This window comes from Linepithema humile, chromosome 2 (genome assembly GCF_040581485.1).
Source record: "Linepithema humile isolate Giens D197 chromosome 2, Lhum_UNIL_v1.0, whole genome shotgun sequence".
Classification (NCBI taxonomy): domain Eukaryota; kingdom Metazoa; phylum Arthropoda; class Insecta; order Hymenoptera; family Formicidae; genus Linepithema; species Linepithema humile.
The window spans coordinates 3,362,925-3,376,706 of NC_090129.1; the positions used below are offsets into that span (position 1 = coordinate 3,362,925).

Here is a 13,782-nt window from a genome sequence, read left to right on the forward strand (position 1 = left end):
AATATAACAGAATAATATGACACGAAAAACGTCTTTCTTTCAAGAAGTTAACAGCTTGAATTCGAAAATATTCAATAGAAGATCTCAATTGTCTTTAAAATAGTTATAAAAATCGAAAGCGCCGAAGAGCGTTGATCCAGATGCATAATGTCAATGAAAGACAAATCAAAGCGTTGCTTTGTGATTCGAAAGTAATTTTGAAGCGCCGAGACGTTATCCAAACAGATGAAAGTTCGAGGATGATATTCAAATCCGAATATTATGTGACTGACGCATTACTGGGACTGATGTGTTATTAAGACCCGAGACGCGACCTCGCGCGTTTAATCAGCAATGACGTCGGCAGACGTGATACTAGGTTACTAGTGCGACTTGATGAAGTGCACTTGAATGTACTTGACGCAAAGACGCTGAATATGCACGGCCCGGCTCGCCGGATGCAGACTGTCGGCACGATGTATTACTGCAGACCTTATCCCGACCTCCGGTTGTCATCCATATTAAAAGCAATTTGCATTTCCACCTCGCTTGTGTGAGAGAGCGTACGTTTTTTTCTGTCAAATCCCCCGTTTTCTTGGCGCCATTCGCATAAACGGTCGACGATCGCGACTACGATACTCGCGTGACGTTTTTTCGCAAGAATTATTTTTCTCGGTGTTCCGCGAACGTGCGAGCGTCGGAGAAGACTCGGCTTTTATGACAAAAATGACAAAATTAAATAAAATACGATTTTAACGCGATTAAATTAACTTTTTTTGTTTAAGCATAAAGCAATATTTAGCGGTTAATCCTAAAAATTCGTAGGATTGTAAAGGCCTAACGTAAAAGTTGAATAAAGTCGACGATGAGAGGATAAAAAAACTGACAATGGCACTTCGTCGTAGCTTGCAACTTCGTATTGGGATAAATATAAATACGGTAAAAAAATGTCGCCATCGCGCTGGAAAGAAACGGCGTGTACAACGGTTGCAGCAGCACGTTTTCGTATTCTCATCAAGGAATATCGCTGTTTTGCTGGAATGCGATATTAGTTCTTCAACCTCCTCCTCGCATCGAGGATGCATATGTATATACATAGCGGACTATCGTTCGTGATGCTGCATCCCTTAACAAGATCGTTACGGCTCCCGCGACATCCTCGCATCCAGAACGCCGGCAACTTCCCGGAGAACTTTTCCAATAAATGAACGGCAGAAACTGCGCCGCATGTACGCTATAGAAAAGTCGAGTCACGTTCACGACGCCAGTTTTCATGGTTGCCGCGAACAGCCGCTCGAGAAAGCGAGCAAACGATAGCGTCGAACACACGGCGAACATTCTAAAGATAATTGACGCAAAAGTTGACAAAAACGCGAAAAATCTGTCGATTTATTTCAAATTATGCGAGATAATGCGAGAAATATATTGTATATTTAAAAGTAAAGAAGCTGTGTAAATGTGTAGATCTGTTTGATGTAGAAATTAATTTAAAGGTAAACGCGTGGAAAAATATACACTTGTCTTGAATGCGAGGATCTCGTTCGGCACAATATTAGCTTAAAATTAACGGTATTATCGGAAGTGGGTTGACAGGGGTGGCTCGCAGCCTAAGGGCGACGTAAGCTTACCTTGCTTCCTCTTTCGTTAAATATGATTTCCACATCGAGAATTGGCCCGAATTGCTGAAATGAGAAAACATTACAGTTAAGAATGTTACAGCATAATATTAACACTGTAATAATATTATACCAAATATAATTAATATAATACAATATTGAATATTATGTTAGTTCTACAACACAAATTATTACATAATTTAATGTTAAAATTTGATGTAAAATTTCTGCATGTTAATAACTTTCTAATAAAATTTTTATATTTTAATAAATATTGTATAATTTGATAAATGTTATGTAATTGTATTAGTTATTTTACAAAGTTCACATAGAATTCCGTATATAAGTATGAACTCGATCGTTAACTTTTAATGAGTTGTTAAATATTACATTATAAATGAAAGATAAAATATAAAATATATTTTTAAAAATCACTAATTGCACGTACTAGTATTATTAAATATATAATCAATTTTCTTTTAATTATTTTTTATAAAATTAATATAACATTACATTATTAAAAAAAGCTTTATAAATTTTCCATAATTTTCTAGTATTTGTATTTTGTAAAAAACAGAAATAAAAAACAAAATAAAAAAAAGAATAGCGAATAGAAATATGAACATATCATCCAACTTGTCTACGTCAAGAACGGAACATGAGCATCATCTCCATCAAGAAGCAAGTATGAAAGTATGGAAATAACGAGGCAAACAAGCAAGCAAACAAAAATCGACAACTTACTCCAAACATCGCCCTGAGATCAGGGTCTCGGAAGCGGAAGGGTATGTTGCTGACATGCAGGCGCTTTGGTTGACCCTTGAGGTCGGTGCCCGGCGTCGCCGTCGCAGGTGTCGTCGCACCTGAGGTGACAGGCGCCAATGCTGCAGCCTCAACTCCGCCTTCAGGGTTGGTCTCAGTACCACCGCCTGGTGTTGGTGCGGGTTGCTGGCCGCCACCTCCTGCAGCTGCTGCTGCTGCCGCCGCTACCGCAGCCTGGAACACCTCCGTCTATCGACGGAAAACGAAAGAGACGCATTTGAGATTACACTTTGTCAATACAGGAAATTAAACCTATATATCTTATATGCTCGTGTGTATATTTCAATTATAAACAATTTAGAAAAAGAAAGAAGAAAAAGGAAGAAGAAACTTGATTCCTAAATATAAATTAATATTTGTAAATATTTATCTCTTAATATTAATGTATAATGTTAAATGTTTACATTATACACATTTTATATTTTTAATTTCGGATCTTTTGTTTGTATCTTCTTTGGGAAAATCAACAGTGAAAGAACTATAAAAAAGTCGACAAATTTTAGTATATAATTACTGCATGATAGATGAGTGATAGGCGTGTGTAAGTAAGTGGTGCGCGACAAGTAAATCAATAAAAAGGAGAAACGTAGAACTGTCAAGTCAAGAGTAATAAATGGCGCAAACAACAACTCGGCGATGCAGCTGCAAACTTTAACTAGCAATACCTTGGCGCTGAAGTTACTGCGTTGACATAATACGCGTGACGACGTAAAGTTGACGCGAGGTATAATAATGACTGCGCTCGCGGAATGATGAAACATTGCTTCATTTGCGATGAACAACAGGCGCGCGCAGAGTGCAATTAGCGTGATGAAAAGAGTTGTCGAACATTTTACACATTTTCGGTGAAATATCTGCGATGTTAATTTGCATGACATTGCTGTTATATGTAACAGTGCAAAATTAATGCCTTAAAACAAAAACAATCGATGTTATTCCGTGACTTGGAAAGGAGGCGAACTTGAAGTCACAGAATAATAACGGCTGTTGATATAATTTCGTATGTATCGCATGTATATAGGATATCGTGTGTATCTAGGAAAAACAGAGAAATTCCATGAATTCCTCACTTGAAAAGTAATAAATGCATAATGCATAATGCTAATGTTGCGTGGCGTTATGACTGATTATGCTGATGAAATGGCATATCACTGCCAGAAGTTTCATGTTAATAATTCTCTCTCAACATCGTAATAATAAATAATGTAATAACGTGGATATCTTCTCATTACAGCCATTTATATCTTCTGTAATTGAATTATTTTAATAAATAATAAAGCATAATTATAGATTGATAATAAAGATTGACAGAATTTTCACGAAGCAGAAATATTTAAGAACGTAAAACTCTTTTCGCCATAACTCGTTTCTGATGTAACGTTCTTAGCATTACAATCAAGACATCTAAGATATGGAATTATCACCAAAGTCCATCCAATCTCGCAAGGGTTGTAAACAATGATTTATAATGTAAGAGTACGTGTAAGCACCCGCCGTACACATAAACCAGAAATATGATCGTTCATGTTAACTCGGAAACTCGGCGGAACCTGCAAGTGGTAATATCTGAAAGTGGTCAGCCAAATGGCCGACCTTATCGCGCCTGCACTACTAACGGCCGCCTAGTGAATGCGCGTTGCACGTGGTCAGATGCAGCTGCTACTTTGGGAAACTTAGGAAATATTAGAGAAGCTACTAGAATATAAAGCTATTATTTTAATAGCAATCAATTTTCTTTTAAGGATATAAATTTACGCCGTTAAATAGAATAACACAAGCGAAAAATATTAATGTTAATACAAATTTAAATAAAGCATAGAAGTTAATTTTCATAGTTTTTTCCGCAAACTTTCTAATATCGCTCTGAATACATCTACATTAATTAATTTCTATGTATAAAAATTAGCGTGCAAAAAAAAATAAATATTTTCTTACTTATTTTTATCCACACGATTGCTAATGTTGGCACACAGTTCCTAGGTTAAGTATTGCTTCAGAAATTATTCATTATGCACCGTCAGCGCATCGCGCGCGCGCGATGCGCAGCAGATTATAAGGCCGCGATGAGTGCGTCAATACACTGCCGAGCACATTTTATGATGTGGGCGAAAGCTTGTTTCGCGAGAGATTGAAACTTTTTTCCCCATCCCAATCTTTCAATCCACGCGCAAAAAAGACGAGCATAGACTACCTAACGAGATGACAGGCAGAAATTTAACAGGGTGAAAAGCAGGACGAGCTACGAAGCGTAGTACGACATAAACCGTCCATAACCCCTGATCTCTCCACCTTTCACGCTATAAGCGATGATAACTCATGGAAAAATTTCAACAATTTTTTTACCATCCGACTTTCTGTTAAATTCTGTTTCATTAGTTTTTTATTTCGCAACAGCTTTCCGTTTATTAAAAAATGTACTGTCTTGTGTTCCAAAAATTTTTAATATACACCAGTCGTAAAATCTATATTATTCAATATTTATATATCGATAAAAAAATAAACGCAATTAAGATTGATTACTAAAATATGTTATAAAACTATATAATATCCTGAAAGAAAACATTTTATTTTAAATTACGGTTTAATAAACGAGATGTATGTATACATTTTTTTATATTATTTACTATCTATCTCAACATTCTTATCCTTGAAAAATTATTAATTAACAAGTTTTCGCAACAACCGCAAACAGGAATTCATTGAGTAAATAAAAAATCTAATCTAGTTGGAATTGTCGGAAAAATTAATTTTAGTATTTCTCTAACAAGGCATTCCGCGCGACATGTCACAGACGAATCGAGAACGCCTCTCTGCTCTTTGTCGTCTCGCGATTGGGCACGCCGTTCCAATTTAACGAAATTATTCCGATTTGACGAGCACGACGCCGGTAGCGTGAAATAATCGGAATTGCGTCGGCATATTTCCTCTCTCGACTTTGCGGATATTGGCGCTCGGCGTTCGTACGAGGTCATTATTCTTCCCAAGACTTCAACGTACTCACGCATACGTAAAAAGCACGATGATTGCGCGAAGGTATTTCCTTGTTAATTTCGTTCGTCGAGCGATATTCCGAATCGACAAGATTCACGGCATTTGATAACATAAATATTATAAAAAATTTAAATAAAGTTTTATAGCATTCGCGCGACTACTTATTACACTCTCAATGTGGCATTGTATTTTCGTATTCGTTAACTTAAAAGTGTGTTGTGTTTTTATTATACTTAGAGAGACATCGTGCTTAATTAAACACAAAAGACTCTGGAGTTCCCAAGATTTACTGTAAAAGCAAAAAATAAGCAGACTTTAAAGAGAAATTGTACTGCTGATAAATTTTATATAACTTTTGATCTTTAAATAATTTGCGCAACATTCAATTAAATATTAGCGAAATATAAAAATTGCTCTTATATAATTAATTAATTTGTATTGATTTGACTATATTTACGTTCTTTTAACACACTGCAACTGGATTTGCGTGTGACCATAAAATGTTTTGTCCTAATAAGTTAGGCAAATTTCACGCTGTAGACCGTAGAACTGGCAAATCGAATTTTTTAAAACTCCGTTCTCGGCGTCTCATCACGGAGTTTCTCGATTTATTCTCGTTAGCTGCGCTTCTCTCTGTCTCCGTCGATTGAAATCGGCATTCAAACGAACTGCTTGATATTCCGGTCGCGTATTTCGTCCACGACGGAGATGTGCGAAGTACACTCGAACGCCAATTGATGCGAACATTTATTCCTGCAACTTTAGATAGAGCGCTGCTCGTTGCCTCGAGCGAATATCTGACGAGTTTGCCATAACGACGGATTCGCCGGACAGATTCAACCGAGAGTGCTGTACGCAGGAGTCTGCGTTACCGAAAATATAATATTTCGCTCGCAGTTTCATTTGTTTTAATATAATTGCAGCTTGTTAGTAATAAAAGATTTATCAAGCGAAAATGCAAATGCGACGGCGTGATGAAATATTATGTAAATGGCAAGGTAGGTAGCACGGTTGTTAGTATAATTGCTGCGCGGTAACAACATTCATATTTTATTATAGCAATCAAGCAGAGTGCAAGAGGAGACTTTAAAAATTCTATGTCATCTTCGCGTTCACGATTCTCATCAAATAAAGTCATAAATTATTTTCCGACTGGTTGACAAAACATTTCCATAATTATTTTCATAATTATTAAAAATATTAAACATACATTTAAAAATATGCAAACGTAAATCATTTTTTCCACCATATTCGTTTTATTCGATTACATAAGGCAAAATTTATTCAAACAAATCACTTTTATAAATCAAATTAATGTAAATCGAAATTTTAATATCAGAATAGGCCATTGCTTTTTACATCATAAATACATCATAAATATAGTGTGTACTTTTTGTATGTAAAATAAACTTATACAATTAGTGCAAATTAGATTAGATGTATACAAATCGCTGCAGAAAGGAACGTGCGAGAAGTTACGCGAGATAAACCCGATAAATTATGCAAACCGCGGAAGACGGATAATGTCATCAAGCGAGAAAACGTTCGCAAATTCTGTACAGTTCGAGAAGCTTTTAGTCCGACATGAATAATAGAGACGTGTCGTTCTCACGGCAAGGATTTATAGTCGTTCACCCTAAAACTCCGAGCCATTTGTTTGCCCCTTTCCCTACACCCGGTCTGCCTTAAAGGATCAACAAAAAGATTCACGAAAAAATAGATAGAAATGCGTCAACCTAGAAAAAAAATTTCGCCATCAACTTTCAAAATCATCTTTTACTTTTCTCAAGCGCAAAATCTTTATCGATTTCTTAAACTCATTATTTGCAGACTAAAATTTTACGATTTATAAAAAAATCTTTGTATATCTTTGCAATAATGTAAATTTTTTTGAATAAAAAGATATTGATAAAATCACAAAAAGATTTTTACGACATTCAAAAAGCTACATTGCATCTCAAGAGAAAAAAAAAACTATTTACTTGGATGATGAAATCAGTGCGAAATAAAGATCATGATTATCGTAATTTAAAGTACGACAACGGAGTTAATATTGCAGTATTTTCCGAGTTCGCGAACTTCCAATCTTTTGTAAGCAACGAAACTTGGACAATCAAAGAACGATCAAGAAAAGCATTTACCGGTATAAAGGGTTTTGTGCCCCGGCGGACGGTCTTAGCGCAATGCGACGGAAAACAATAAAACAACGCGCAACGGCCAGTGCGGACATTTTCCTCCGCTAAATACGAGACGGTAATACGCCGCTACTTGGCAGTTTCAGAAAGTTTCAGACGGCGGCACCGCAACTTTATATTCATTAGCGACTGGTTGTAGTGAAAGAAAAAAAAGAAGAAGCACGGGAAAATTTTCGAAACCCTACGCGAGCGCATATTGCGAAGTTTCGCGCCGGTGAGCTCGGCGAATGGGCGAGCTTGCCTCACTTCAGCGTATTCGAGTACCGGCAAAGCGGCCTCGACTTTTCGCGACTAACGAACACCGCGCTGAATATCACGGACGCTTTTAGCGAACGGAAAGAAAAACATAAAAGCCAAAGAAAAAATTTCTATCTTTTCAAAATATATTTTGCATATTTCAAAATATATTCAAGAATGTCTCGGGTTTCCGGCATTTGCTCCTTCACATCCGCTGATTCCACGGCAAACTTGAAGTCGTTGCTTCTTTAATATTAAGTATGAAAGGAAGTAGTGTTACAACCACCAAGCCGGCAGAGGCAATCATGATAATGGCCGCGGAATTGCGCGCCTCGCATTACTAAAAATATTTTCTTCACAAAATTGTCTATTTTGATATAATTTTAAGAATATTATATTTATTTAACAGTAAAAATAAAAATCAAATGCAATAGTCACGCAAAATGTTAAAAATATTTAATAGGAGAATCTGTTTGATTTATATTGTAAAGCATTTGTGAAATTTTCAAAAGAGTGTTTTCAAATAATTGCCGACAGAAATTTCTCCTGAATTCAACAAAATGATTTCGTTATGAGTCCGAAATAGAGAGCGACGCAAAATATCGCTAAATCGGATTATTTTCGTCACAGTACACTTTGGCGTACGGCAGTCTCGAAAATTTTGCACGGCGCTATTCAGACGGCAGATTGTTAAAACGAGGGTCGTCTCGAGCGAATTAACTTGAAAGAGGACAACGGCATTTCACGTAATGCTGGGAAACTCGGTTGCGCCATTACGCGCCTGTATGCAGCAAGATAACTAGGAATACACGCATTCGCATACGCGGTATATACGGAATATACGGATACCACGTGCGTTATAATGTGCAAAACTCCATTGTCGGTGAATCCAGGATTACGCCACGTTGCAATATTATAAAGAGAATTGAGAAAAACTGCACTAACAAAGTAGGAAATTCATGAATAGCCATGCATTATTTTCGCGCACTGTTTTGCAATAATATAGTTAAAAATTACTGCATATGAATCGCAAAATACCATTAATAGAATTATTATTATTGTAGTCTGCAATAGCATATAATGCATATACAGCATATAATGCTATAAATTTCAAGCTAATTTCAACTAACATATTACTCCATTAAATACAAATTTTCTAGATATTAAATTAATTAACTTGAAGTTTAAAAAAAAGTTTATTTAATCCTTTAATGTACCTAACTTATTGATAAAATTAATAGAAAATAATAAAATTGTTTTTCTTAGTTTATGAAAAATATTTGAAAACCATCGCGATTTCATTCATCTTCTTTCTGAATCATAATTTATTCAAGCTAAAAATGCACGTACAGCAAATTGTCCGTATGTATGCGAATGTCGGGCATAACGTTCCGTAATTCCGCACAATGTAACGTACGTGTTGTCACATCGGCGCGAGCAACACAATTGCGCTGCCATCCGTCCGGAATGGAATCACAGGGAAAAGCAGACGTAGAGGAGACGACGGAGGAAGAGGAGGAAATGCACGGCAGGTTAGCGCGTCCCAGGTGATCTCGCGTGCATGAAGCTGCGACCGAACGAGCTACGATGCAGCCGACGTACGCTTCTCGACTCGATGACTAACCGGGTCCGGCAGTTAATTGACCAGACGTATGCACCGCCGGACAAAGCAGCCACGGCCGGAACGATCGCGACATTGTTCACGAACCGTTCGCCCGCCATCTAATTGTGTGCGGGATTATCGTCGGTCTTGCTCGACGTTTAATCGGACACGAGTATCCCTAAACCCAGAGAGAGAAAGACAGTTCTCGTCCAAGCGATGACGCCGAAAATTTGTATCTCTTCGCTGTGATAAAATCGATGCTGTATTTTTAGAATAAAATAAAAAAAATTCCCGATAACCCAATCCACGTCAAACGAATTTTTTAACACTTGAACAGAAAATTCCTTGCTCCGACGAGAAGTTTGATTTTTCGGGTGTGGTATTTGCCGATTTTAGGCTGATACGTAAAAACAATGGAAAATATCCGAAAATTCTTGCTGAGTGAGCTCGCGCGAAACGAGAGAGTAATTTCTCTCCAATTTGCGGCACATTCGGATATGTCGATTATTGTAGATACCGCAGAGCATTATTGTGAATACGAAGCGGCGCATAATGTCACGAATAATTGTATGGTAACTCGAGAATATGAAGATTATTTAGCCGTTAAACCACCAAATTCTAATCCACAACCCTCGCTCTGTTGATAATTTAATTCTATGTCGCTTTCTCTCTTTCTCTCGGCGCGCGCGACTCTCGCACAGAGATATCACGTTTCCCGAATTTACGGGAAATAAATGAAAACCGCTCTGTAGCTCTGCAGCAAAATACATATGCGAGAAGTCACGAGAATAGCGTGTTCTAACCACCGTCATTGTCGTTGATGAATTGCGTGGAATTTACAAACGTTACTTTCGCCCGCATTCGTTATGCATACAATGTCGCGCGATATGAAGGCGCTTTTGCATTTCGAGCCGCGGTCGAGCACGAAATCAATTATCGTCGTCGCGTACCGCGTCCCCGACCTTTCCCGATATTTATTTAGCATCAACGCGATCATCGTTATCCCCGCGGAGCCCGCGCGTTCATACCGGCGGCCGTAAATCAGAGGGGAATAGGCGGACCTGGTTGCGACGTCTCCGATGGTAATGAATCGGGAAGCACCCTCCTGCCCCTCCCCTCCCTCCGCCCAAACGACGAGAACGCATTGCTGCTTCGAGTTTCCACGCATCCACGCCGACGCGCCGTATGAATTTCAAGTGAATTAATGGCGTTGGATTATATCTCGTAATCGCACATCTATACGTATAACGCGAGCGACATCACCGTTTTCCCTGCGGACCGTCGGTCGTATTTTGAAACAAAGAGTGTCGCATCCCGGCTAACATCCGACTATTAAAACGCAATTACCGATAAATCGTTTAGCACTTGTTGTCGCGACGGACCGATCGGCACCAAATGAGTTCATTCTAAAAACAAAGGGATGAATAATGGCCAGATTTGAACAAAATAGCGGGAAAAAGTTGAAACTTTACATGGCATAGAAAATTATTTCTTCAGAAAAAATTGGAAACGATTAAATTAAATGAAAAATAAAATTGTGTAATTAACATAATTCATACTTTTCTGTACGACTTGTTTTCGAATAAACTCCTTTATTGCAACTTTTTTAGCCTGAAAAACACATACGAATAATAGCAAGATTAAAAAAATACCCGTGTTCACTCTTCAAGGATAACAGATAGCTTTGTGCGAGAAGTTAGCGCTTTTATGCACGATAGCTTAGGTTTAGAGGTCACGATCAAGTAGAGCGGATAAAAATACCTCGTGACTTTAAGGAACGACCAAGGAATACAAATCTACGAATATTTTTGAGAAGCTTCTCCGTTTCGAATGCGAGTCACGTAGCGGTCGCAAATTGAACGTAGATTGATGTAGCAAAGCGTAATTAATAATTTAGCTGATAATCGGATTGGAGAAGTAATCCGATACACGCGACAGGTATCCGACCAATAATACAACGGACTGAATAGGCCGGCGAAAGGAGGATCGTTATTTCTTACAGAAAATAAATCCATTTCTGATCGAGGTTCAGCATGACATTTGCGGTTTCTTCGATTAAACCGCGCGACATCGATTACGTTCGGTAATAAGGGTTTGAATTTCAAGCGCAATGCAACGCAATGAGCGAAGCTGATTGAGATGAAAATACTGTTTCTGGAATTAATCCCTATTTGAAAATCATTCGAATTTAACGGACTTCATTATATCGATTACGTAATGAATGGTCTTACGCGAGCTAAAATTGCCGTTTCTGGAATTAATGCGCGCGTGTGAAAGTCCATTACGGGTTCAAATAGATGCAATTAATTCATCCAGTTACGCGATAAGTTTTATATCCGTATTGTCTTCAAAATTACTTTAAAAATTACTTAAATGTGCATTCCTATTATTTTTAAATCGATACCTAAATATGTGCGATATATGAAATATATAAAAATTTGATAAGAGTAAACGTTGATTACTTTCGCGATGTTATTCCGCCACGAGTGGAATTTCCGATTTCGCGAAAGAATGTCAATGCCACATACGCAGCTTTGTCAACTTTGAATGCGTCGCGGGAATAGAATTCTTTTATTCAACGAGTAAATAACCCTTCCCGTCCATCGTACATTCTGTTATGAATTACAAGGGGGCCCCCTTCGTGGAATTCACTCGTCGCCGATGCGGCGACGCGTCTCCACTCCATTCATACGTGTCCGGAATCATTGACCGCGACCGCAAACTACGTGACGGGACGACGACCGCACCTTCTCCTCGGCGCTGCAAAACAGCGCGAAGAAAGAGGGAGAGAAAGAGAGAGAGAGAGAGAAAGAGAGAAATGCAGCAGTTCGAGAGGTTCTCTGGTGTCGGAATGTACACCAGAATCTCGAGAGCACACACGTGCTCTCGCGAAGGGGCTACTTCGCGCAGAAACTCACCGTGCAATTTTGCACTGTCACGGACGAAGAGAGAGTCTCAAAAAAGGATTAACCAGTCTAAAGGATTCCTACGCTTGCGGTTTTCAGTACGCCGCGTCGGCCTCAAGCGACCAATAACGTGTCGCCGTGACCTCTTGACGTCGCGAGACGTATCGCATTACGTGTTCATGAAGAGTGGAAGATAATGGTCCTACGAGGACTCTTCGTCTTGCTTTCAGCAATTCAAGGATGCATCGTACAATGTAAAAATACTTGACAAAAATTTCTCGAAAGATCTGATGTTGGATTTCTTAAATGCTGTAAAAAAATTGTATTGTTTATTCTATAACAATCAAATAAAAAATAAAACTAATTTCTTTATACAATAGACTTTACCTGACATTATTTTATCTTTTTTTACTTCTGAGTTGAGTAACTATGCATTAATGCATTAAATGCCCCGCAGTCGTAAACGTGCAAACTGCTAATTTAACATAAATAAAAGACGAAGAAAATTTCGTCCTTTTTTCTTCTCTTTATCTTTCGAGTACATTGACGACTAAATGTGAAAGTTTTCGGGCAGCATCGATTGATTGATCAGCACTGTCGTACTAATTAAAAAATTAGGACTTACAATGGCCTGTTGATCAACCCCGTTCGGAGGCGGAGGCGGACTGAAGCTGGCCGCGGTCGGCGCACCTGGGGCGGAGGGATGAGGCGCGCCTGCCGCAGGCGGCACCTGGGGCCCGCCAGTCGGGGGTGGCTGTTGAGGCGCACCAGCGTTGTCCTCCTTCACTGGCACTGGCGGTGGCGGTTTAACGTCACCGGCTGCACCGGCCGCCCCTACGACGCCCGCAACCCCGTTCACCGGAGGTGGGAAGACACCCCCACCATAGGGCGCAGCCATCCCTGTCTGCACCATGTGCTGCAAAAAGAAGTATAATTTCTCGTGAATTTCAATGCTCTCGCGACCTTGCAAAAATCGTACAAATATCCGCAAAACATGAATAACTCGACGGAAAGTCTGAATATAAAAGCTCTCCTTCGTAAACTTGCAATTATATGCACGTAGCGTGACTTGGTTATTGCGTTTATTATTTTTGCTAATAAATATCAGATTAATTATACAAATTAATGACGATGTAAAATGCGAACTGAGAACTTGATAGTAATGAATTTTGTAAGATTTCGTGACCTAAAAGATGTTATGTTCGCTCTTAAATATAAATTTGTTAGATTATGTAATTTATTTTGGATTGCAGCAATCATATTGATAAAATTAGTAAGCATAAACAGATTAGTTTTCTCTCGAACTGATAATTTTCAACTAGATTAGCGTGCTCTCTATAATTCCAAATAAATCCGAATGAGGATGAACAGATGACGAGAGAATTACCAAATGCACTTTATCAACTAACTTCCATTAACATTCGATCACTCTC

The 13,782-nt window shown here is 38.4% G+C and overlaps 1 protein-coding gene across 12 annotated transcripts in view; it reads right to left on the reverse strand.

Annotated features, from left to right (window-relative positions):
- Nucleotides 1–13,782, reverse strand: part of Rbfox1 (RNA-binding Fox protein 1) — a 289,153-nt gene that overhangs the window by 104,492 nt on the left and 170,879 nt on the right. For all 12 annotated transcript variants that reach the window (XM_067350444.1, XM_067350445.1, XM_067350441.1 and 9 more), the window contains 3 exons: nucleotides 12,975–13,265; nucleotides 2,340–2,606; nucleotides 1,608–1,661 (listed from right to left, as the gene is read on the reverse strand). In XM_067350444.1, coding sequence (XP_067206545.1) covers nucleotides 1,608–1,661; nucleotides 2,340–2,606; nucleotides 12,975–13,262 — 609 coding nt within the window. In that variant the 5' untranslated portion in view covers nucleotides 13,263–13,265. The remainder of the gene's footprint in view (nucleotides 1–1,607; nucleotides 1,662–2,339; nucleotides 2,607–12,974; nucleotides 13,266–13,782) is intronic.